This window comes from Macrosteles quadrilineatus, unplaced genomic scaffold (genome assembly GCF_028750875.1).
Source record: "Macrosteles quadrilineatus isolate MER2022 unplaced genomic scaffold, UCM_ALF_1.0 Scaffold_6__1_contigs__length_79288215, whole genome shotgun sequence".
NCBI classification, from domain to species: Eukaryota; Metazoa; Arthropoda; class Insecta; order Hemiptera; family Cicadellidae; genus Macrosteles; species Macrosteles quadrilineatus.
The window spans coordinates 69261098-69285954 of record NW_026542599.1 but is presented as its reverse complement, the minus strand read 5'-3'; the positions used below and the strand labels follow the sequence as shown (position 1 = coordinate 69285954).

Below are 24857 nucleotides of genomic sequence, written 5' to 3'. Positions count from 1 at the left end.
TTGAACATTTCTTTGGAGCACCAAACAAATGTTTTGTTTGCACTGTGAGCTTGTTGCTGTTGTACCTTCCTCAAATAACCCTCAACCTCTTTTGTTTCCTAATACAAAAATACCTCCTGTTTTCCATAATTGTTTATATATTTTATTTCCTTAGCTTTTTCTTATTTTTTGTTTTCCAAAATTTTTTATATTTTCTTTTCTTATATATTTCTTATTTTTTATGTTCTAAAGCTCACTTTATATTCTCACATTACTTGAAAGCATATTTTAATATTTTAATCAAATACAATACAAAAAAAAATACGATATAGATTTTTTATTTCACATACTTTAGTTTAAATTGATTCATTGAAACACAATAAATTTCTAGAAGGTTCAGATTAAAGTTATAAAGTACCTTCATGCCAATAAAGATTGTTGTAGCTTTTACGTAAGAATTGATCTTCTCAGAAATTAAAAGCTCAGTTCCAATATCAGGCATATTGGAAGAAGAGAACACACACAGGCACGAGTGACATTCCTTCGATAATCACACGACATTCCTTTCACAAAAGCATACATTTCCTATCATAACAAAGCAGTTATTGACATTGCTTCAAGATTAATATATCGTATTTATGGTAAGAAATTGTGCTGTATTTTCCATCCTACAGACAACAAGAAACGCCGTCAAACCGAGTGTTATATTTGAAACAAAAGGAATCATCCCGTGTTCCACAAGGAATTCAATTGAACCATCTGATATGAACCGACCTATAGCGTTCTAGTCAGAACAAAATATTGTCTAGCAGAATTCTTAATGATTTTTGTTTTTAAGGTTATGCTGTCCATACTAAATTCCGTTTGTCAGCCCATTTATATTTCTTATTATAATAAGATGAACCAGAGAAATAATGCTTTTGAAAGTGTTGAGGAGTACAATAGTTTAATAGATATGTATTTACGTTTAAAAACCTTAAGTAAATTTATTTCATTAAAAAATCATAGTACATCATGTACATTTGTATATTTGTAGTTGCTCTATGAAGGGAATTAGCGTATAATGATGTGGCAGTACAATTTGTTTTTATTGTAAACATACATCTTTTTCCGCCTCACTAAACTGTTTTAATGGACTTTCCAAGCAAGGATTTAGTCCGGAAAACAGCTGTTTTCCGCCTGATTAATCAAATGGAATTTCATTACGTACTATTGTACTTAATTAATTTTACCTGACATTAGCTGATTATAATTATTGGTGATGAGTGGTACTAAACGAAAACATGACCTCTCTTGGGAGTTATGAGTAGTGATTGTTAAGTCCTCTAGTTGGCGGGAATATATAACGGACTTGTGTAGTTTTTTTATTATTATTTTAGGTTAGTTTAGAGTAGTATGGTGAAAAATATCGTACGTTCCTCGTTCAAAATGTGTCACGTACTCGAATGGTATACTCGTCCAGTAAACCTATTATACGACTAATATCGTAATATTGCCATTAAAACAGAATAGTATATTCGTGTATATTACTCCCTTTATATGCTAACTTTATAGTGGTAAACCTTTTGATTGTTTCGTTCCATAGCTGTTATGTAAAAACTCTTTTATGGAGTTTTACAACAAAATTAAATTGCTTGTTACCGTGTAAAATTTTATTATTTACAATACTATTTTGCAATACCACTTTTCTCATTAATAAATCAAAGATTAAAAGTTGTAATTTTTAACATTCTTATTTAAAATTTAAATTTACCAGTAGAAGGTTTGTATCAACATTAAAAGCTGCTTTTATAGATTTATATACATTTATAGACCAAAACGCACAAACCAACCCGGGCTAAAGAGAAATAGTAAGTCAATAGTTTGAGGGGGTTAAAAATTAGTTTAAATAGTATTTTTCTGCAATGAATCGATTAATTTAATAATTATTTTAGTAACATGAAGCCTTGATAATTCATTCCCTTGGACGGTTTAAATTTCTTTACAACAAGAAAACTCGAAGCTAGCCCTGAGGTTAGAAGTAAATTAATAGAAGATCTCTTTGGAACACAAAACTGAATAAATTAAAGTTATAACACAGCCGGGGCTTGTTTCTGCTATTCTTATCCTAAAATACCATATATTGGATATTTGGCCAAATATGATTTAGATATTATACATTATACGTCCTGATATAACTGGCTAAACTAAGTTGTTAGCTCTACGTTTAAGCTAGTTTTAGTTTAATATTGTAAAATTTATTATTTACTGAAAATTTTACCACAACTACCTGTGATACAATAATTACGCAAAAATAAAAATTAGATTATTTATTTCTTTAAACAGTATATCCATATACACAATATACTGATCCGTAATTTATAGATTGTATAAGCATGAAATGATTATTAGGTATCAGTTTTGTCTAAAATATATTGTACATACATTATTATTGTGTCAGTATATAGCTAGATGGTTAAAGGGCTAGCCTGGCAATCTAAAAGCCACTGGTTTGATCCTGAGAAAAGGTTTGCAGTTTTTTGATGTTTTAAATCCGGACCCAGCTGTCCTTGATCATTGGGTTCTAAATGGGGCTGACTAATGAAACAGCTGATCTTAGTCAGTTAAAAAGCTACACAAGGCATCACACTCATTCTACACTCATCCTTTATTCTTAATTCGGTTTTATCTCTAGGTGGTGCCCCAACTCAATTGGTAACACTATAATTATCTAGAGGTCTAATAACTACCTATATATTAATTGTTAATCGTGAGCAAATATAGGGTGTCCCGGAACTCTCTACCAATATTTTAGGGCATTGTTCCTGGGTAGTTAACATACCTAAATATCATATTTAAATTGTCCGGAAGTCCTTAGTTACTCACACAGCCGCCATTTTGTTTGTTTAAGTTATTAATTTTTTTCTAAGGAATGCTTAAACATACGAAATTGAAACTTTGCACAAACATTTATGAGAACTAGACAAAGCTACCAAAAAGTTATGACGATTTTAAAAATCCATAAAACAAAATGGCGGCCATTTTAAATTTTGTTTCTTAAATAACTCGAAAACCGTTGATTTTACAAACATTTTACAAGAATATCTTCTTTAAGGTAATTTTATTACAAATCGATTGACACCTTAATTTTGAAGATTTGGACAAATATTAACTGAGATATGGCAGTTTTAGTGATACGTAGGCCTAACCGCTGGAGGTTAGTAGAAGCGCATGCTGAAAGCGGTCACGTATCACTAAAACTACCATATCTCAGTTAATACTTGTTCAAAATTAAGGTGTCAATCGATTTGTAATAAAATTGCCTTAAAAAAGTTATTCTTGTAAAGGTTTTTTAAAATCAACGGTTTTCGAGTTATTTAAGAAACAAAATTTTAAATGGCCGCCATTTTGTTTTATGAATTTTAAAAATCTTCATAATGTTTGTGCAAAAATTCAATTTTGTACGTTTAACCATTCCTTAGAAAAAAATTAATAACTTAAAATAACAAAATGGCGGCTGTGTGAGTAACTAAGGACTTCCGGACAATTTAAATATGATATTTAGGTATGTTAACTACCCAGGAACAATGCCCTAAAATATTGGTAGAGAGTTCCGGGACACCCTGTATATTCAACAATTTTATATGGTAAGAGTTTAGGCATAAGCTACTTTGTCTTTCGCACTTTACTTGTCTTCAGAATTTTAAAATGGTATATATTTTTGATTTTTAAATATATTCCGCATTCTGTGTCAAAACATTTCTATATAAAAATATTTGTGACAAGACAATATAGTTGCAGTTCAATCATTCTAATTTTGTAAATATTTGACATTTTACATTGGAAGTGTTTTCGATAACGAACAAAACGTTGAGCAGATTAATCAGAATGCAACGTTTTAACGTTGGATTTTCACACTAATTACAAAACTCTTTTTATAGAAACCACCCGAACGATGAAATCGTCAAAACGAATATTGGTTCATTATCTAATGTTTTAAAACACGAGTCTAAATATTAAGTTATGCAATGGATTATTTTTCAAAAACTCTAGTATGTTTTTCAAAATGGGTTTTAACTTAGTTAAAGAGTTATTCAATGAACATAGAACGGTTAGAGTAATGTTTTTTTTATATAAATTATGAACATAAATAAAGTAATTCTTGACTAAGACTTTATACCTGTATGCGTGTTAATTTCTGTATAGTTAGGAAGTAATTCTGTTGATTACTGGTACTGTAGAAAGTTTTAAATTTTGCCTATACCTTTAAAAAACGCTGTAAAATAATTTGTGAATAAAATAGAACAAGTTCACAACATCAATTGAAAAATATTGTAAAATTATGAAGTATTCTTTCTAAATTTAAGTAGCCTGTAAAATAGAGTCTGATGCATAAATATGCGTTCTGAGGAACAAAGTACATAATATGAGATGATAGTATTCATTATATTAAAATAAAAACACCCGCCTATAATTATTTTACCCCATTGACATCCCCTCACCCATAAACTCCTGCTCCAATAATCCGATAATGCTGGTTCGCTCACTCGTTAAAAAAAACGTAGGTTTACACGTTTGAACTAAATATAATTAAAACTGGATCATTTTTTCTCGGTTTATCGCACTAACGGACACATGCATATTTATTAAAGAAGGGTGTTTTTTGCCACTGGGGACATCGAAACAAAAAAGTATTTCGGTCCCAAGTCCAGGTCTTACCATGAGACCTACGGTAATAGCTTAGTCCCTATATGGGAAATTCACAAACAGATATTAATCAAAGCGGTCTTGAAGATATACAAGTCTTGCTTCCTACTCAAAGCCTTTGAGATTTCATAACTTACATGTAGAAGAGATAGGCTTTTGTTCCTTCACATTGATGAATTCTACCAAATAGTAATCCATCTTGATTACCAATTAAATTATTGAAAAATTTTACAAGCAAAAAGTAATTTTTAATTATAAGTTTCCAAAATACATTATATTTTTTGGGGTACTCGTTATTGAGTTACGATTGAATTCAAATTTGTAAGTATTTTGACGAAAGACTAAAAATTAGATTTTTTCGTATTTTTGTAAAAGGTTAGCAATTATTTAGTTGCAAAATATAAAAATTCCTGTAGGATAAACGTGTTTTGTCAAGATTTTAATGAAAAGATAATTAAATATTCTAGATTGAATTTTCGTCATCACATTGACCCGAGACATTTTTAATAACGATAAGCTCCATTGAAGAAGGTTATTTATAAGCGTCATCCTTTAAAAAGGAAAAGGGTTCAAAGAGTATGGAATATTTATAACAAAGGATTGAGCTGAATCCGTTGAGAGGACTGCTTTGTTTTATAAATCTAAACCTTCTTGGTCGTCTCAGAAACTCTGTAAGCAGCTTGAAACGATAATACAGTCTTGGAACATGATGTAAATGAAACATTAAACATTGACGAATACTCTACTCAAATAACTGGTTTACTAAAAAAGTTAGCTTTTATGTGGTTTCAATAGTATCTATTAATTCGGTTAAATTAATATTTATTTTTTATTTCCGAATTCCATCAGTGTTAAGTTCTCTTTGGAATTTGTTGTGTTAAAGTACGAATTGAAAATCAGTTACGAGTTGTATGGAATATTTCATTAATCAAAAGCATTATGTTTTTTTCTTGTTCTTATGATTTTAAGTAATATCATAATCATTTTTTGCAAAGCCTGAAAAGGAGCATAAAATAACATACTTAGTTGGCTAAAAAGCTAAATTTTTTACTATTGTATTACAATCATGGTTACACAATGACATACACATTTTATGTACGTTTGTAACAACTCTTGTACTCAACTCTTTTCACTTCAACATTGATAAAATTGCCACAATACCATAGTTTACAAACTTTTGTTATCTTCACACACGGTAAATTAGTACTACAGACATTTAGCTTGGGTCTACGATAAAAAAACGTTTTCGGGACGACGTGACTTACGTTGAAAATATATTTAGAATGCAATGATTTTCCTAATAAAATATTCACATAAATGGGTGTTTATGACAAAAAATATTATCAGACTACCGTTATGAAAGTATACCGTTTTATTTATTGTGATTTTCCAAACGGATTTTATTTCAACTGTTTTTTAACTTGTTCTTTAACACAACAAAGTCCAAAGATAACTTTAAACACTCAAAAGTATAAAGTATAAGCTGTTCAAACACTACGCGGAATGAATTTGACAGTAAGTTTTTTAGGGACTTTTTATCGTGTAGTAAATTAGTATTCTAATATAGAATGGTCTTATATTTTTTAAATAAACTTGTTAATATAGTGACTATAATATTTAGGAAATAGGTAATATTTTTAACCTTTTAAAATTGTTAAATCCCTTTATTGGATACATTTTTTTCCATTTTACACATAATATTTTATTAATTATAATGTTTAGTACAATTTATGTTTTCTTCAATGTTTTGTTCACATAGTATATACTATAAAAATGTTGAACATGTTAAACTTTACCCACCCCACCACAGCCTCTTGGTCGTGTGTTGGAAGAGCGTGTTCCCTCGATTGTTCTGTCGAGTCTAAAGCTTTTGGTATTTATTACTCTTCTTCTTCTTCTTTAACAACGCCAAAGAAATTTCACTCTTTACATTTTCTTAACTTTACGATTTTTTTAACGTGGATATTTTAATTCAATGTAATCAAAGTGCCAGCTGTTCTTAAATACATTATCAAAAAATCTAAGTTTTTATTCATAATACAAATAAAATCTTTGCATAGAAAATATATATTTTACGTACATTAAGTGACGGAATTTAAAGTTATATCAATGTATGTTTCATTAAATCAGTTTTGTGGTTTTTATTACTTTGAAAGCTAAATTAAGTCTTTAATACGTTAAGACGTCGATGCAATAACCACAGATGTTCTTTTTTTAGGAAAATGTCAGCTTAATAAATTAAATAACATCATACACAAAGCTTAATCCTAGTTACAATTAAAATAAATATTCAAACAGATGGATTATAAGAATTATGACTTATGACTTGTAGTCTTTCATTTTGCGGTGAACCGATTTATCTGTTAAATAAACCGTTTTATCAACTGTATTTTTCAAATATAATTTTCATTTTTTTCAGCTTGGTACTCAAACAATTCATTTGAAAAATGATTGGAGGGCGGATTTTCACAAAAGGTGAAAAACTAAAATCAAGGTTGAATCTGATGTGTTTGAAGAGGAGGATTTCACTTGATTCAAATTAATAAAAAAGCAAGTTGAAAAGTCAAAGGCTTTTCTTAATGGGTTTTAATTGTTTCCTTTGATGAACGAACTTTTGATGAGATCTGAATCAAACGTAATGTGACATCTATTTGAATCGGTTTGTGATCAAATAGTGGTGAAGGGATTGTAAAGTGGGGGGGGGTTTACCAGTGTAATGAAGAAATGTAAAATGTAAATTAAACATAAAGGTCCAATCCATAAACTTTCTAACATACCTTTTAAAAATTCAAAATGTATTTAATATAATTGAATAAATATGTTCAATAAGTTTGCTTGGTTTGAATTCAACGGAGGTAGTTTTTTTATATAATAAGACATATTTTTTTTATTTTATCGAGGCAAAAATTAGTTATAAAAATCTGTTTCTATTATTTTAGGAATATTTTTATGATTTCTGCTTTACTATTTGGTTATATAACTAGGAGACCAGTTATGGTGTATGATCAGATAGTTTTATTTGGCTAAATGAGGCTTTAAATGACTGAAATATAACAAGAAACTAATTATAAACAAAACACAATCCCTACAGTGTGACGTTTAGAACTAAGGAGAAAATTGGCTTTAGCTGTTCTATAAGGATGACAAATTTACTATGATAATCTTATACAGTGTAACTAACTTATAAACTGACATAGCCCTTTAGTTTCCCTATACAAACATATTTCTTTAAACTGTTGTTTGGGGAGCGAGCTGGTGTAGTGGTTAGAGCACAGAACTTCAGCCCCTGAGGTCCCGGGTCCAATCCCCGCCAAGTCACCAATGGATTTTATCAAAGTGATAATGCCGCAACCCCTAGGTCTAGCCTGAAGTAATGTGAAAAAACAATCCCAGGCTCGTGCCTAGCGTCCTAGGAAAAAAAACTTTAAGGAAATTTATAACAGCTGTGACGGTGAAGATGATAACGGGGATCCAGTTTCGTATGTTGTTACAGTGATTTTCTACACGCTATAGCCCTCGGTGCAAAAATGTAGAGTTTCCACACCATGGGCTGCCAGAATTAATTAACTGGCAATCTGTGTGTGAGTTAATACGATGTTAGCAGACGACGCCCCAGGCTGGCGTTTCTTGTGAAAAATCTCTTTCCAACGAAGATGATTTACACTTGATTAAAAATTAACTCTGTTTCCAACGAAATTGAAAATACCTCAACAATTGATAATTCTATTATTAAAATAGCAATATGAAGCAGGTTTAGTACGTTTAATATTTACATTTAATTAATTTGGTTATGACAATTGTCTTATTATATATTGTATTTTATCCGTCTACACAGGTCCAACCAGTACGATAATATTCAATAAATATGCCATCATCAATTTAATGTTGGTACGAGTGTTTCAATAAAAATAGATGCAGTATAATGTGGCAAACGAAAAATTACGCAGATGTAAATTACAGTTTTTTGTCGTTTATGACAACTTCTTAACCAAGTACAATGTTGGGACGGCTATAGGGAGCCAAAGCATACTTAATATCAGTATATTTTATACATAAAATGATTAACTGACTTTCGTCTGTATGTCCATATATTTCCTCAACAGTTTTTTTTTAAGACAAGCTTGAAATTATAGATACAACAATATACAAGTAGTGTTTTGAGCATTGAAACTTATAATACACAAATAGTTTAATCTGTAGTGTAGAATTGAATATTAAACACATTCAATTTGATAAACACATAAAAACAAACGCGGTGCTAATAACTATTATGATTGCATTTGAATGCAAACACTGGTTGTAGTTATACAATAAAATTATGTTGGTTCCACAATATTATCACTAGTGCTGAATTCTCCATCAATATCGTCTCATTGTAATTCAATTAACCTATTTATCCACCCATGCTAATCTCGCGCTTCGTTTAACTAGCTTATACATCTTAAAAATCATCAACTTAGACTAGTATATTATTTTTTAGCTGCTTCAATACATTAAATTCATTGACCTTATACAGTATAATATACATGGAAACACACTATCATTTAGATTATTATTTATTAGGTTAGATTTTGTACGGTAACTATCCACAAATAGTTATATTGTTGATATACCTTGACAATAAAGCAAATGACTTAATATTACTTTTTATTATTTATAGTGAAAGTAAAAATATTTTTTTTTGTAATATAACTAAGATAAAAACCAACACAAGGACTAAAAGCGAGAACCTCCTCAAGCAGCAAATGCAGGTTTTGTCTTTGCAGGTGTCTTTGCAGGTAAACTGTGCGTTGACACTACCAGCGCCTTGGGAACATCGACATATAAAACTAACTTAGTTTTATATGTCGATGCTTGGGAATTGTAGAGATAAAAGGAATGACAGCAACATTTTTATTTGAAATAATTCTTTTAAAAAGGTAGATGGTACGTAACAATTATTATTCATGGGGTTAAATAAAATATAACAAGTTAATCATACTACTAAAATAACAGGTCATAAGGTATAATATTCGAATCGTATATTTATTTTGGATTCGTAAGAATAATGATACCATAAAAAAGCTATCATTATTTTATCCATGGATATATAACATAAGCACATTTGAGCTCAAATGGTATCCTGAAAAAACATGGATAAGACAATTACTTTTAAGAATACATATAAATATCACATATATAAACATTATCTTCAACTCTGTTCATTCTCGAATTCATCGAATATTTTCTCGCGTTTGGTTCAGTGACTCACGGTGTATCCTTTGATGACATGTATCTATTCATTGTATTTGTGTTTCAGTTACTCACGGTGTAGCCTATGATTCTATGTATCTATTCATTGCCTTTACGTTTCAGTGACTCACGGTGTAGCCTGTGATGACATGTATCTATTAATTTCCTTTTGTGTTTCAGTGACTCATGGTATAGCCTGCGATTCTATGTATCTATTCATTGTCTTTGTGTTTCAGTGACTCACGGTGTAGCCTGTGATGCCATGTATCTATTAATTTCCTTTGTGTTTCGGTGACTCATGGTATAGCCTGCGATTCAATGTATCTATTCATTGTCTTTGTGTTTCAGTGACTCACGGTGTAGCCTGTGATGCCATGTATCTATTAATTTCCTTTGTGTTTCGGTGACTCATGGTATAGCCTACATTCAATGTATCTATTCATTGTCTTTGTGTTTCAGTGACTCACGGTGTAGCCTGTGATGCCATGTATCTATTAATTTCCTTTGTGTTTCAGTGACTCATGGTATAGCCTGCGATTCAATGTATCTATTCATTGTCTTTGTGTTTCAGTGACTCACGGTGTAGCCTGCGATTCACGACGTAGTCTGTGATGAAATGTATCAATAAATTTCCTTGTGTTTCAGTGACTCACGGTGTAGCCTGTGATGCCATGTATCTAGGCAGTGTTTCGGCTGTGCCGGACAAGACCGAGGACTCTAGCATGACTCATTGTCCAGTCTCAAGGACAATATCGTTCCTAGGAGTCGCTATCCTCGTCCATCTCATTGTCATCACTTCATTGGCTGATAGAGGTACAGAGGATATTGTTACTATAAAATATCTCGAATAAATATTTCTATTAATAGTCAAGCTTTTGACGACGTTCCACTGATTGCAATTTATTTACTATCAACCATTCCAGTGGACTTTTTAAAATGAGGCTTTCCTTTTTCAGAATAATTCATTTTTAAATAAGTTATTTCTTAAAATTACCTTTGACCTATCAATGTACAATATACATCAACAAAAGTATTGATGCATGTCTACCGAAAGAGTTACTGCCCCAAAATTTGTCTATTAAGTTTAAGTAGTTTATGTCCACCCTATGATTACACTACGTACTAAAATTTGGTGATAAGAAGCACTCGGAACGCCGAAAAGTAATCGATTTCGCTTTGGAACTGGGACTGGATGGTGTGCCAGATTGACATAAAACATTCCATGTCATGTATGTGAACAGATTGAGGATATACTTATGTGTATGATACAAATGGAATAGCGTGATGCTACTTTCAATAAAACAGTGGAAAGGAGGAATATGTGTGACAGGAATACCCCATGTCACAGTGTCGCGAATAGAAGTCGATAGTTGTCTCAGTGCAAACCAAGCCATGCGACAACTTGACATGCAACAGTTGTCACTGCAGAAACGTTTGTAGTTCTAGGTACTCGGTTCAGTTGCTGAGAACAACTGTAGATTCACAAACTGTGTGTGTTTTTTTTGGGTCAAGTCACTATTTTATTTAATTTTATAAATTTTTAACATGTGTTCCAATAATATATCCAATCAAATATTCGTAGCATTGGCCACGTTACCACTTCTTTATATATAGTGGTGAAAAGTATATGTTGTTGAAATAATCTTAGCTAACAGTGTGAATTCCTTACCACCTTTTCCAAAAGTAATGAGAAATTATAACTAAATTTGGATTATATGGTCAATGTATAAGAGTAGCTCTAGTCCACAACTAATCACTTGGCGAACTATATTTACAAGACTAGTTGAACATTTTACTTACTCCTTTACATCATAGTAAACTCCCCAGTTATCATACGTTTGAAAATCAATTAATTAATTAAGACAGTTACGCCCTCAATGCTATGTCTACAGCATGTGTTTGTAAATGTTTAGGATATGCTTATTATGAATAATATAAGAAGTAAAGGTGAGTTTAGAACAAAATAGGAAGATTTAATACATCTACCACACTAGCCAGAATTTTTAATTAGAAGCCAAAGACTGAAGACTTTTTTACTGGATTGAACCGGAGACCTGTTTCGCAAAAACTTAGCTGTTCATCCCCCCCCCTCCATCAATAGTCCAAAATCACACACAACTCTCAACACACTAATACTGTTTGTTCCTGAATTCGTTGTGCAATATTCCAGGGCCCTCAGAAGAAAGTCAGGATGAGCTACCTCGCAGCAAGCGAAGTGTCGAGTCCAAGCACCACCGGAATGTGGAAAACACAGTAGGACAAGAGAGTGCGACCCGCAGTGCAGTGTTTGCTACAGAGAACTCTACTGTTGTGACCGCTCAGATGGCGAGCACAGCAACGCTGCCCTGCACAGTCAGAAAGTTTGGCACGGGCGTTGTAAGTGATAACTGTAGTATACTTTAAACCAATTTATATAAAAACTTTAAAATCTAGTTTAATTTACATTTTGATTATAATATAATTTCAGTTTATAACAAAATAATTTAAATTTGCAATTTTCGTATGGTGAAGCTAACCTAACCTATCCTAACCTCACCTAACCTAGCCTAACCTAACCTAACCTAACCTATCCTAACCTAATTATAAGTATAATTGACTTAAAAAAGTGAAATATATATTCTATCCATATGAAACTGAATTAGGGAATTTATATTCAAATATTTAAATTAGAACATAGCTGAACGAGCAACCTACAGAATGAGTCACCCTCGTACGTTTTCTTGGTACTTTGGTAATATATTGACCACACCTAAATTAGTTACAACTAGGTTAATTAAGATTAGGTTAGGTTATTTTCCGGTTATCTTATCCTAGCCTAACCTAACCCAATTTTGGTGTGGTTGGTGTAATACGAAAGTACCGATTTCTCTTTTGAGGATATTTTGATAATCTTTGACCTATAAAGTATGCGTATACAGTACAGGAAATGTTTCCTTAAGCTTAGCTTGATAAATAATTAATATTCCAGTAAAAAATTATATTAAAGCAGTGCACTCTGTCGGTGATTCTATTACACTATGTTGAATTTTAGACTAAAATTGGCTACGACATTAGCATTGAAATGGAATATCTACTACATGGACAAAGGTAATATCTAAAGCTGTGACACTAATCTACATAATGTTGCTGAAAGAATATTGTGAAGATTTCCCAGTGGAAAGTTTAATATAAATTTATCTTGTCGTACAGAGAAAAGGCTACAAAATATGGAAAAAATTTTGACAATGAAAAACTATAGAAATCCCTGGTTACCAGCGGTCTGTAATCTACGTATCTGCAAATTTCGAGCTACATATTTTAGTTATGTATATTTTGAATGATTTTATCGGACTATAGATCAATTAAAGCATAGTTATAAAAATGAACTAAACAAAACTAGTATCATTAAAAAACAAAGCGCGTTTTCATAAGTTATAATATTTAAGAGAAGTAATTTTTACATAATTGAAACACAATTTTAGGTTTTCTTTTTTTTGAGTGTATACGACATGTCAATTAATAGGTTTTTCAAAAACTACAAACTAAAATAGCATTGTTAAAATTTTTTTCCTGTACATCAACAATGATAATAGAAAAAAGATACAATTACGTTTTATGTGTTCACAATATAACACCCCAATATAATAACAATGTAATTTCAACGGGTTTAAACTCAATTTAACTCATTGATATTGTTTGTTTTTGTTCATACACGATGTGTCAAAATTCACTGAATAATAATTTATCTTATAATGTTGACGTTTACTAAACCTTACACTATTTCATTTGACATTTTTATTTTAAATAATGTTAGTTTGAATACAAAATATATTTTAGGGTTTGCCTTGTGGCATAATCTATATATTTATGCAGTTACCACATGTTACGGTTCCGCCTATCCATTTTTCGTACTATAACTCTCTTGGATATTTCAAGTAAAATTTCGATCCTGATCATAACTCGACTGTTTCATGCCAGCTACGTTTGAGTCTTCTGTCGTTGAGTATTACTTTTCGTATGAAAAAAAATCAATTAACTACGATTAAACTATTGACCAAGATGAAAAACAATCTATATAAATAAAATTAGAGTTTTGTCTGTACATTGCTTAGAATAATGAACTTTTTGGTTATTTTTACATTTCATAGGTCAGAGAAACCGAATCAAACCTTATCTCAATTTCTGTCTGTCTGTCTGTCTGTCTGTCTGTCTGTCTATCTGTCATTCTCTTGGTAACGCTAAAATACGCACTTTATTACAACTACTCCTCAATAACTATAGCACTGTCCCGCCTGAAACTTATTTTCCAAATACTATACATATATGAGATGGTTTTAGACGTATTTCATCGAATATGAGACAGTTAGATATTTAACAGTAAACCCTTGAAAATCAAGTTTTTGTCGATTTTTGACGTGGAATTTCTGGAAGCCCATGTTAACCTTATGAGAAATGAAATTATTGAATCTTAACAGCTGTTTCAATTAAACAAGTTGGTTCTGTTCTGTGATGTTCAATAGCATTAAAGTTACAAGGATTACCAACAGGGTGCAGCACTAGCACTATTATTTCTTTTACATTTATGACAACAGCTAATTTGCAACCTGGAGGCGAGTGAGCGTAGCGAACGAGCTAACCTGAAGGCAAGTGAGCGTAGCGAACGAGCTAACCTGAAGGAAAGTGAGCGCAGCGAACGAGCTCCAACATACAGGTGAGTGAGCGTAGCGAACGAACTTCAACCAGGACGTGATTGAGCCATGCAAACGAGATCAGATAGTAAAAATAAAAGTAAGCCTACCGTTATAGGATCGACCGGCAGACACAGAGGTAATTTAACCTTTTATTGATTGTCATACCGATCCGGAACAACAAAAAACAACATAAAATGAAGCTATGTATAATAGTTTGGCCAGCATATCTTAAAATATGCAAACCAACTGCTGTTCGTTATACAGGGTGATTGATATAAGTGTGCCAGCGGTTTTATTCGAAAACTATAAGAGATATCAACAAAAGTTAAATGGTAAGTGCCTTGGATTTTTTTTTAAAAAAGTTATAGTCAAGTCAAAAAAAATATTTTAGCCGCCATTTTTCCAATATGGCCGCCAACTTTGATTTTTCTTATGGAACACCCTGTATTTTATGATGTATTCTGGTAGAAAAAGTTATTTTAAGACGATTTTATTCTTGTGATTTTTTTCGTAAACCTAACCGTTTCAAAGATAATAATGGTTAAAGTTGTGAAATTTTGAATGGTTTTCGAGCAAAACAGCTGGCATGCTTGCTTAGGCCTTTATCGAAACTCTTTCTCATGCAGAAATTTCAAAACTTTAACCATTATTATCTTTAAAACGGTAAGGTTTATGAAAAAAATCACAAGAATAAAATCGTCTTAAAATTACCTTTTCTACCAGAATACATCATAAAATACAGGGTGTTCCATAAGAAAAATCAAAGTTGGCGGCCATATTGGAAAAATGGCGGCTAAAATAAATTTTTTGACTTGACTACAATTTTTTTAATAAAAAATCCAAGGCACTTACCATTTAACTTTTTTTGATATCTCTTATAGTTTTTGAATAAAACGGCTGGCACACTTATATCAATCACCCTGTATAAGAAGGTTTCAACTGAATATTATAAGATCCCCGTGCGTAGAACGGGTACACAGCTAGTGTTATATAAAATTGTTTGATAAAATAACGTTTTAGATTATCACATAAAAACACATTCTACACGTACATGACAAAAATCACCTTTTAAAATGTCCCATAATAAAACAAAATCGATGAAAGATTTTTTTAGTTATATTTAAGAGAGCTGATCTTCTACCCGAACTTAAAACATTGATGTTGCACCAATGCACCAATGCAGAATGCAGTAATGTCGATATCTCTGCCAATGTTTTGATGACTTCCAACAACAGAGTAAGCCCTCACTTAGAATGCATTGCTATTGTACCATTAACCTATATCTATACTGAATACAATAAGTGTTTTCACTCGAATGTCCCCCTTTTCAACCGTTCTAGTCCTGCTTAAGATATTTTTACGAACCAAAATATCTATATACTTAATACAAACAAGGGTTTTTAGTGAAACATATACTTTTCAATTTTTAATTTTGTATGATCTTGTGAATTGACGACTTGTAACTTAAATGAAATTGTCCTTAGGACGTATCCTCCTAGCGTTTGGTTTATTACAATTAGCTGCAGATCCAGGACTGTGGACCAAATTTCTAAAAAAAAAATTCAAATTTGAATTGTAATTTTTGCTGATTACAGAGGTAAATAATGGTTTACTACAGTAAGACTGTGAACAGGAAAAGAAACAGTTTGTGAAAACTGGTTTTTAATTAGGTTCCATTTTATTTTCAATCTAAACTGTGATTGAAGTAAACAAATCACTCTTCATAATATAAGTTGGATATAAAACCATCAGATTCAATTGTTATAAATTATTAACATAATAACTAGTTTTTTGACATGAGTGTTTTTCAAACATAATGTTCGAAAGGTTGAAGGGTTGGTGCCTCAGAAACTAGTTGCTTTTCAATTTAAATAAGCAATTCTGTGCAACTCCATCGTATCATAGGTAAAAAGAAATAAATATCGACCGTCGGCCGTGCTCCGCCTACTATGGTTATAATAATTTCTGGCACACACCACTGGGAGCGCCGCGTAACACCGTAGCACTTACGCCGTAACTACATGGCGCTCCCAGCGGTGTGTGCCAGAACCTATGGTAACCGCAACAGCTGAAGGTCTATATTCAATTTTTTGTCAATGATCGTATACATTGAACATGAAAATGTGTATTATAAAGTTATGATACATCAATCATATATTTTACAATATCACATGACTGTTCCAGGTGTCCTGGATTAGACGGAAGGACTTCCAGCTGTTGACTGTAGGACTAGCCACATACAGCAGTGACGACAGGTTCATGGTAGAGCATGCTAGGCATCTCCAGGTATGTTCAACAATATTTGGTTGTCCTAAATGTCCTAAAATTTGGATGTGTTAAACGTCCTACTCTTATGTTCTTCGGAGCTATAAGACTCTTGGCCCAGAACGTTTTTCACACAATTTTAGGCTAGGTCAAGAAGGTCATACCGTACCTTATACAGGATTAAAAATATGTATTGGATTTATTAAAAAAATCACCTGTAAGACAATATATTTCTACAAATTCAACTGTACAACACAAATAATATCACTTTAATTATTCAACCCATTAGCATAAATTATAGACTCCCCATACTATTGCATAATTACTGTAGCCGACAATGCAATAAGCTAAGAGCTTCCATTCAGACATTGATATTAATGTTATTGATAATGGGTCTGTTATTGATAATAGCGTTCGATTCTGTTATATCTCATTAATTATTTGTTACAAGTCCATTTGTTTGCGTAGATTGTTATAAAACAGATATCATTATCAAACTCATATTATTACCACAATTGCATATTGTCGTAAAAACCTCAACCCTCCATAATTATGTGTTAGCAATACCACTAATAAATGTAATTTATTTTTTATTTACGTCGATTGAAAATTATAATAAAGTAATATACAACTATGAATATTATGAACTATGAATATTATTAATCCATTTAAAGATATAAACAAATATATTTAGTCAAGTTTAAAACAAAACAGCCATTATAATGACTTAATTCGGCTGTTTTGAATTCTAATTAGTAATATGCCGGTACTAGAAAGCAATTGAATACAAAACAACATTTTAGTCAAAGATTATACTTCAGTCCTAGTTGGTATTGTTGGAGAGTAGCATACTGCTATGGCAAAACATATCAACAATAAACAACAGTTAAAGGTTAATGGATACAGGAAAGTGTTCATAGCATATTTATAAAAATTGAAATTATTGAAATTCACTATACATTTGAAACTGAATGCAATCCAAATAAACAATAGACAACGTTTAACAAAATGTCATATTATCGATATCATTGTATAAGTATCCTTTCATTTGCATTCCATTCTTCCAATTAATGGTTACTTATGGTTAATTATGGTTACTTTGGCACCAAAAATTTCAGTACCCGGAACAGTTAGGACCCTAAAGTTTAACGTTACATCCTGACCTACTAGTAAAATAAAATAAAATCGGCTAAGACAATTCAGGTGATGGAAGCAGCTTAATGATTAAGTAGACAAGAAGCAGGAGCTACTAAATATAGGCACACCACCTGTACGTTTCACCACACTATTTTCTACTCTTCCTTAAGGAACCGTTTCGGGTGTTAAGTTAACGAATCATTCTTGTTTCCAGAACTGGGGTCTCCAAATACACAAGGTGCAGAAATCCGACGCTGGAATGTACGAATGCCAGGTGTCCACCCATCCTCCAACCAGTATATTCGTTGAGCTGAAAGTCATAGGTGAGGGGCACAACATGTTATCACACAGTAAAACTAACTATGTACACAATTTGTTTAGACATTTTTATAATTTAAGATTTTTTTTAAATCTTTGTATAAATATCTTTGTACGATAAAAATGTTAAATATGAATTGGATGGCGATTTTAAGACCTTATAATAAGCATTATAGTAATTTTGAAAGTATATAGTTAAATGATAATCAAACTGTAATGAAAGTATTTAATTGTAATTCAAAATTGTCCGACGACTGCAATCTTCTTAATATTTTAAAATTATTTTAGAGATATGGTTAGTGGTCTTTGGCATTTTAAAATAGCGTTTGGAGTCGTAAATAGCATTAGACTATATTTTTAGGTAACTATTTCCATAATTTAGTAATTATTTAAGTTATTCGCAACAAAAATGTATAGATACAAATTTATATAGATAATAACCTAAATAGTCTGTACATTCACCCATGAAAACCAAGTTAAGTCCCTACTTTACGAAAACCGCACTCATCTGTTGTTGGTGTCTATTGTATAATAATCAAACACAAACCTAGCTGTCAGATATCTTCAGATACAGCTTCAGGTAAATTTGAGCTATACCCAAAATTATAATGCTTTATCGCATTTTGAAATGTTGAAAATTTTTTCGCCAATTCAACGATGACTCGAAGTGCTACATCACAGGTAAGGTACAGAACTTCCAGTTCTGGTGTGTTGGACTAAAAATATTTGTGACGAGCAATGAAGAACCAGAGAAGGAAGAAATGTCCGGAAATTACCATGGCACAGGGTCGTCTTCCACAGTGAGCGTTGTAGTACATGGTTGTAAGGGGTGGTGTTGAACCTTTCCCCAGACACCAGCACTAGGGCTATACACTACTAAAGTGTACCATAGAGTGTTTTCTCTATTCCTTAGTTCTCTTTGCAAGGAAGAACACAAACGGCAATTCCTATTACAGAGCACATGGTCTTCTTCCACCGTAAGTGTTGTAGTACATGGTCGCAAGGGGCGGTGTTAAACTTTGCCCTAGACACCAGCACTAGAGCTAGACACTACTTAAGTGTACCATGGAGTGTGACCTCTATTCCTTACTTCTCAAGGAAGAACGGAAATTCCTATCACAGAGCACAGGGTCTTCCTCTACAGTAAGCGTTCGGTGTTGGACTTGGCCCTAGACACTATCACTAGTGCTAGACATTAATTTAATATACCATTAATTGCTTCCTCTGTACCTTCTCCTCTGTGTCAATATTCACAACCCTAACTCAAACCTACCTTCTCTAACGTCCAAAAACATTACAGAGGCAATCGCAGACATTCTCGGCTCGCCAGATCTCCACATCAAGAGCGGGAGTCAGCTGCGGCTGGTTTGTACGCTGAGACACAGCACAGAGGCCCCTGTCTATGTGTTCTGGTACCACGGGGACAGGATGATCAACTACGACAAGGAGAGAGGGGTCAGCGTGAGGAGTGATCGCAAGAGTAGTGTGTTGGCGATCAGCACAGCTGACAAGACTGACAGTGGCAACTACACGTGTGTACCCTCCAATGCTAAACCTGCCACCATCAACGTGCACGTGCTCAACGGCACGGTGGACGGTGAGTTTGCTTCCTTGAAAGGCTCATGGCCGTTTTATAAATTTGAAAAAGTCCTCAGACCTTGAATGGCCTTGAATTGCAAGGCTGAACACAAAGTTGGTTGAAAAAATGTTCAAATACCTGCTAACAAGCAATCCATACCTGCAGTCACAACTATCTTCGACTCCTATGTGGAACCATCATCAGGGACAAGGACTTCTTCATTTTGTTTGAGTTAAGCCTCCGAATCACTGATCAATACGTGTACTGGTGAAATTCCCTGCTGTCAAGTGATCCTTTTGACCTTGAAAGGCGACCGGTTTCGATCCTCACGGGATCATCTTCAGACGATGACGACGTCCGCCTGAAGATGATCCCGTGAGGATCGAAACCGGTCGCCTTTCAAGGTCAAAAGGATCACTTGACAGCAGGTAATTTCACCAGTACAATTACTTCTTTCTTTACATGAAGAGCGTCCTATTGAACATATAAACTCTTTATGTGTAAAAGGAAGTCCTCGTACCACCTGATGATGGGAGATAGGATTCGAAACTAGTTGTGGCTGCAGTTAAATGGATTGCTTGATAGCAGGTTATTACACCTTTTTGTATATTACTAGTGTACCTGTTGATCGAAATCGAGCAATTGTCAAGTACTGGTATTATACAGAAGTTATTTTAAAACTACAGTAATAACAGTCATAATTTTGATGAGTTTAAAATACCCGACTAAATGCTTATGTAATGTACCGTCATTAAAATACTCACGCTATTTAATAGCGCTTTGTAAAAATATTTTATAATTTTTTTTGGACCCGGCCTTATTTTTTAGTGTTTTCTACAAATGTTAGAACAACAAAAAATCTTGGTGCAATCTGTTGAGATGGTTTACCAAATAATGACATTCTGTGTTAAGTGATAAATCAATCAGCTGTTTGCTATGATATTGCATTGGTTTTGATTAATATTTAACCCAATACACTAGTAAACTCCGATGAGATGGTCCTGAATTAAATCTGTTTTCTTGGCTTCAAAATTTTATATCACATGGTAAGTCTATTTTGTGTATAGTCAATGCTAATATCTTCGATTAAGATGACAAGTCTTTTACTTGAGATACTCTTGATCTTTCATAAAAAAAAAAAACATCTCCACAAACTGACATTTACACTCAAACACTAACCTCATTGACTATCAAAACACAAAATCAGCTATAAATTTATCTAGTTCACAATTATTTCACGATTTCCTACTGAAATTGAAACCACATTTCAAATTCCAGGTGAGAAGCCAGCTGCAATGCAGCACGGCGGGAGAAACTACGCGTCACAGCTGACTACAACCACGTTACTACTGATGACGTCAGCAGCCTCTCTCATCAGATGATCTTGCTGATCAAGACAGTAAAAGGATTGGTGCTAGTTGTACAACGTAGAGCCAACGGTGGCCCAGCTGGAGAATGTAACCAAAGTTTGTTGTAACATTCTCCAATGGAACGCCTGGAACTTTATGGACAAGTCTTTTCATATCCTACATGTTTTACTTGTCTGTTTTACTAATGCAGACTATTAGGTTGTTAAGGCAACAATGTGATAAAGTATACTGAAGGTGTGAGGCGATATTTTTCTCGATTGTATATAGTGTTGTTGAGTTGTTGATGGGTTTCGCAATAATGCGTAAATGTTGCTGTGGTTTACTAAGGATTGATAGTAAAGAAATGTATTACTTTTTTGGTTTTATTTGTTAGTTTATAAAAAACTTATAATTGACCCTAAGTGTTGGTTTTTTGTAAAACGTGATATCAATATGAGTATCACGAGTTTTTGGGTTTTACGGAAAAATAAGTCCAGTTTTACTTTTCTATCCTACAATAAACTGTTATGAATATAAATACATCTGCTTTACGTTTACCCTAACTTATTTAAAAGCTCTTAGTGGTATACAGTTAATATGATTTGTTCTTTTTTTTAATTCTATATACCTAAACATAATTGTGGTATTTATTGAAATAAAATACACATATTGTGTTAATACAAGTGCCATAAACAAAAGCATCTGCATGATTTCTTTAAAAATGAAATTTACTTAGAGATAAAACATTTTTGAGTACTGACCAGGATCAAGGGAGAATGAGATTCTTAGTTCAGAGAGCTCTAAACTGATTACCAAGATTAATTAATTGCAGAAACATTTTGAGAATACCTCAGCCTACTTTACGAACGTCGAACTAAATTTAAATTGAATCTTTATTTTTCATTCGTTGATATGCTTTAAATGAAAAATATAATTTTGTGCTTGCAATAGTAATTAACAATTTACTATACTTATATTTTCCTAATACATATTACACATGTTGAGTATTTTAAACTTTAACCTGTATAAATTTGATCGTATACTTTGTCTTACATGTACAATTCTAACGTATTCATCAGTTTTATACGTTAGATTTATTAGTAACACAGAACATTGTAAATATGTTATTCAGTTATTTGAAATACGTACTAAATATCTCAATTGTAATTAAGACAAGTTGTTTACATTGGTGGACAGTATTATGATAATTGTAATTATAATAAATATAGGTCTTTTAAAGTAATCCTGTTTTATTATCCTGTTTATATAAATTGAAATAGGCCTATGTAAATTGTATTCAAATTATACTTCCATACAAATTGTGTACAATTAGAAATTTTGTAATCATTTTATTTTTTTATATAACTAAATAGAGATAGTTATATAGACTTAAACATATTTGACCAAATTTCCAAATATGAGTGAAGGATGAGTGAGAAAGGAAGTAAGATGTCTTTTGTAGCTTTTTACTGACTATACTCAGCTGTTTCATTAGCCAGGACCAATTATTTGCCCAATGATCTAAGACAGCTGGGTCCAGTTTCAAACCATCAAATACCCCCGCCGCAGCAAACCTGCCGTCTAAGCGAATTTCCATTTGGCCGAATTGATTTTCAATTGATCTATTTAAATAACATTAGGTTTAACGAGTACCTAGGTTTGCTGCTACAAGGAAACTAATAAAGTAGTGTGTTTTTAGTAAAATATTGATAGCTTACTATAAAATAAATAAATTTGCCAAGTTTAATCAAAATATATCCATAAACAAGCAAACTACAACATTTTACAATATTCTCCATAAGAATAACATGGGAATTTTAAATTTACCATTTTTTTAGTTTTCTCCGTAACCAATAACCGTACAAAAACACTTTGATATACTGAATTGTTTGTTTTTTTAAGCTCTTTAAGAAGGTTTAGAGAAAAATTGGGAAATTTTGTGTTTTGAGGGTAAGAAGTGAGAAAAACCAATTTTTACCCCATAAAACCCCCCATAAAACCCTGTTCCCATGGTCCGATCATGCTGGATCGCGAACTCATTCAAGTTTATCCCGCCTTACACCTTCAAACCAAATTTCATCAAAATCGGATAAAAATTACTCAAGTTATCGTGTTCACGGACACATATATATATATATATAAATCTATATATATATCTATATATATATACATATATAAAAATTTGAACGAATGGTGTTTTTGGCCTCTGGGGACATTAAAATGAAAAAGTAAATCAGTCCCGGGCCTAAGTCTTACCATGAGACCTACGGTAATAGCTACTTCCCTATAGGGAAATTCGCTAAAAGCTACTAAACTCATGATTTTGCGGAAAAGCTATTGTTGAAGCACAGTGACACGAAATATAGCACTTATTTTACTCTTATCTGCAGTAATAACCAATGTTCCAGTAAGATGCGGCTAGGATATAGTCTGTGTGATGGAACCTGTCTCGTGGCCCTCCATAAGCCTAAAGGCGTGTGTCGCTATTGTTCCGCGGTTAAAGGCTAAATTCTTCACATGACTTTTTTCCGGGGGTCAGCAGGCAGATTTCGGAGCCGGTCAAAACTTTTGTTCCACGGATATCTCTATTGTCCCGTGAGAGAGGGGGCTGCAACCTCCCTCCCCCAAATCCCCTATTTAGCTCTCCTCCTTATTCTTTCTTTCATAGGTAAGGTTAAATGATTTAAATTATTGCTATTGTTTCACGGAGAAAATGATCATTTAACGAGTTTTAAAGCCCGCGTAAAAGAAAACATTGGGAGGAGCGCGAAAGAGAGGAATTGGGGGAGGGGATGAAAAGTCCCCTCTTTCGCGAAACAAGATAGATTTCCACGGAACAAAAGCAATGTAAAGAAATAAGCATTCAACCGCGGAACAAAAGTGAAACAGCCACCTGACGACTGCGAAGTGAAGACCCGTACTAGTTCCGAGTAGACTGAGGACGTCATCCAGGTTTTTATCCAGACAATTACTAAAGTTTTTTATCAATTTATTATCTTTAATTGAACTATGCCCTAAAACTGCGTTTCATAGACCAACTTATACTCTCTAGAGTCAAGCATGACAACTAAATAACAAACAAAGAAGATGTCACATAAACGACAAAGATACACAGTCTATTTTTGGATTTTGTATAAATATGTTATAAAACTATTGTTCATTCGCAGGCTCTAGCATTGCTAGACCTGTGAAGGAAATCGTCACACACAGAGTTGCAATTCAACGCAGACAGAGAATTGTTTAATATTTCCGTCGTGACCGGAAGTGGACGGATCAAAGCCAAGTCTCGTCCACCGGAAACAATAAACAGTCCGTTGCCATGTAGCCTGTGTACCACGTGACCAGACGTGTTGAGCCCTTTGTGTTGTGAACCGAATAATGAAACATTTTTTTGTATTTCTGATAGTGTCGACCACACTATGTAACTAATGGACTGAAAATATGTTTTCAAATCTCCACAGCAGACATGAAGTTCATTTTTTGTCCTAGGAGCGTTCTAGGCTCTTTCCCGAGAACGTTTTTTACATAACTAAGCTAAACATAGGGGTTGTGGCATTATAGGTTAGGTAAAATCCATTATCGATTTGGCGGGATTTGAACTCGGAACCCCCTTGTACCGAAGTCCCACTACTACTAGACCAT

At 32.8% G+C, this 24857-nt stretch overlaps 1 protein-coding gene across 1 annotated transcript in view; it reads left to right on the top strand.

Moving 5' to 3' along the window:
* The window catches only part of LOC128996763 (junctional adhesion molecule B-like), a 31435-nt gene extending 8994 nt beyond the window's left edge, over window positions 1-22441 (top strand). Inside the window, exons 2-7 of the mRNA XM_054422216.1 lie at window positions 10543-10710; window positions 12068-12273; window positions 16752-16853; window positions 18184-18292; window positions 19588-19884; window positions 21145-22441. Coding sequence (XP_054278191.1) covers window positions 10569-10710; window positions 12068-12273; window positions 16752-16853; window positions 18184-18292; window positions 19588-19884; window positions 21145-21248 — 960 coding nt within the window. The 5' untranslated portion in view covers window positions 10543-10568 and the 3' untranslated portion in view covers window positions 21249-22441. The remainder of the gene's footprint in view (window positions 1-10542; window positions 10711-12067; window positions 12274-16751; window positions 16854-18183; window positions 18293-19587; window positions 19885-21144) is intronic.
* Window positions 22442-24857: the final 2416 nt, after the last annotated feature.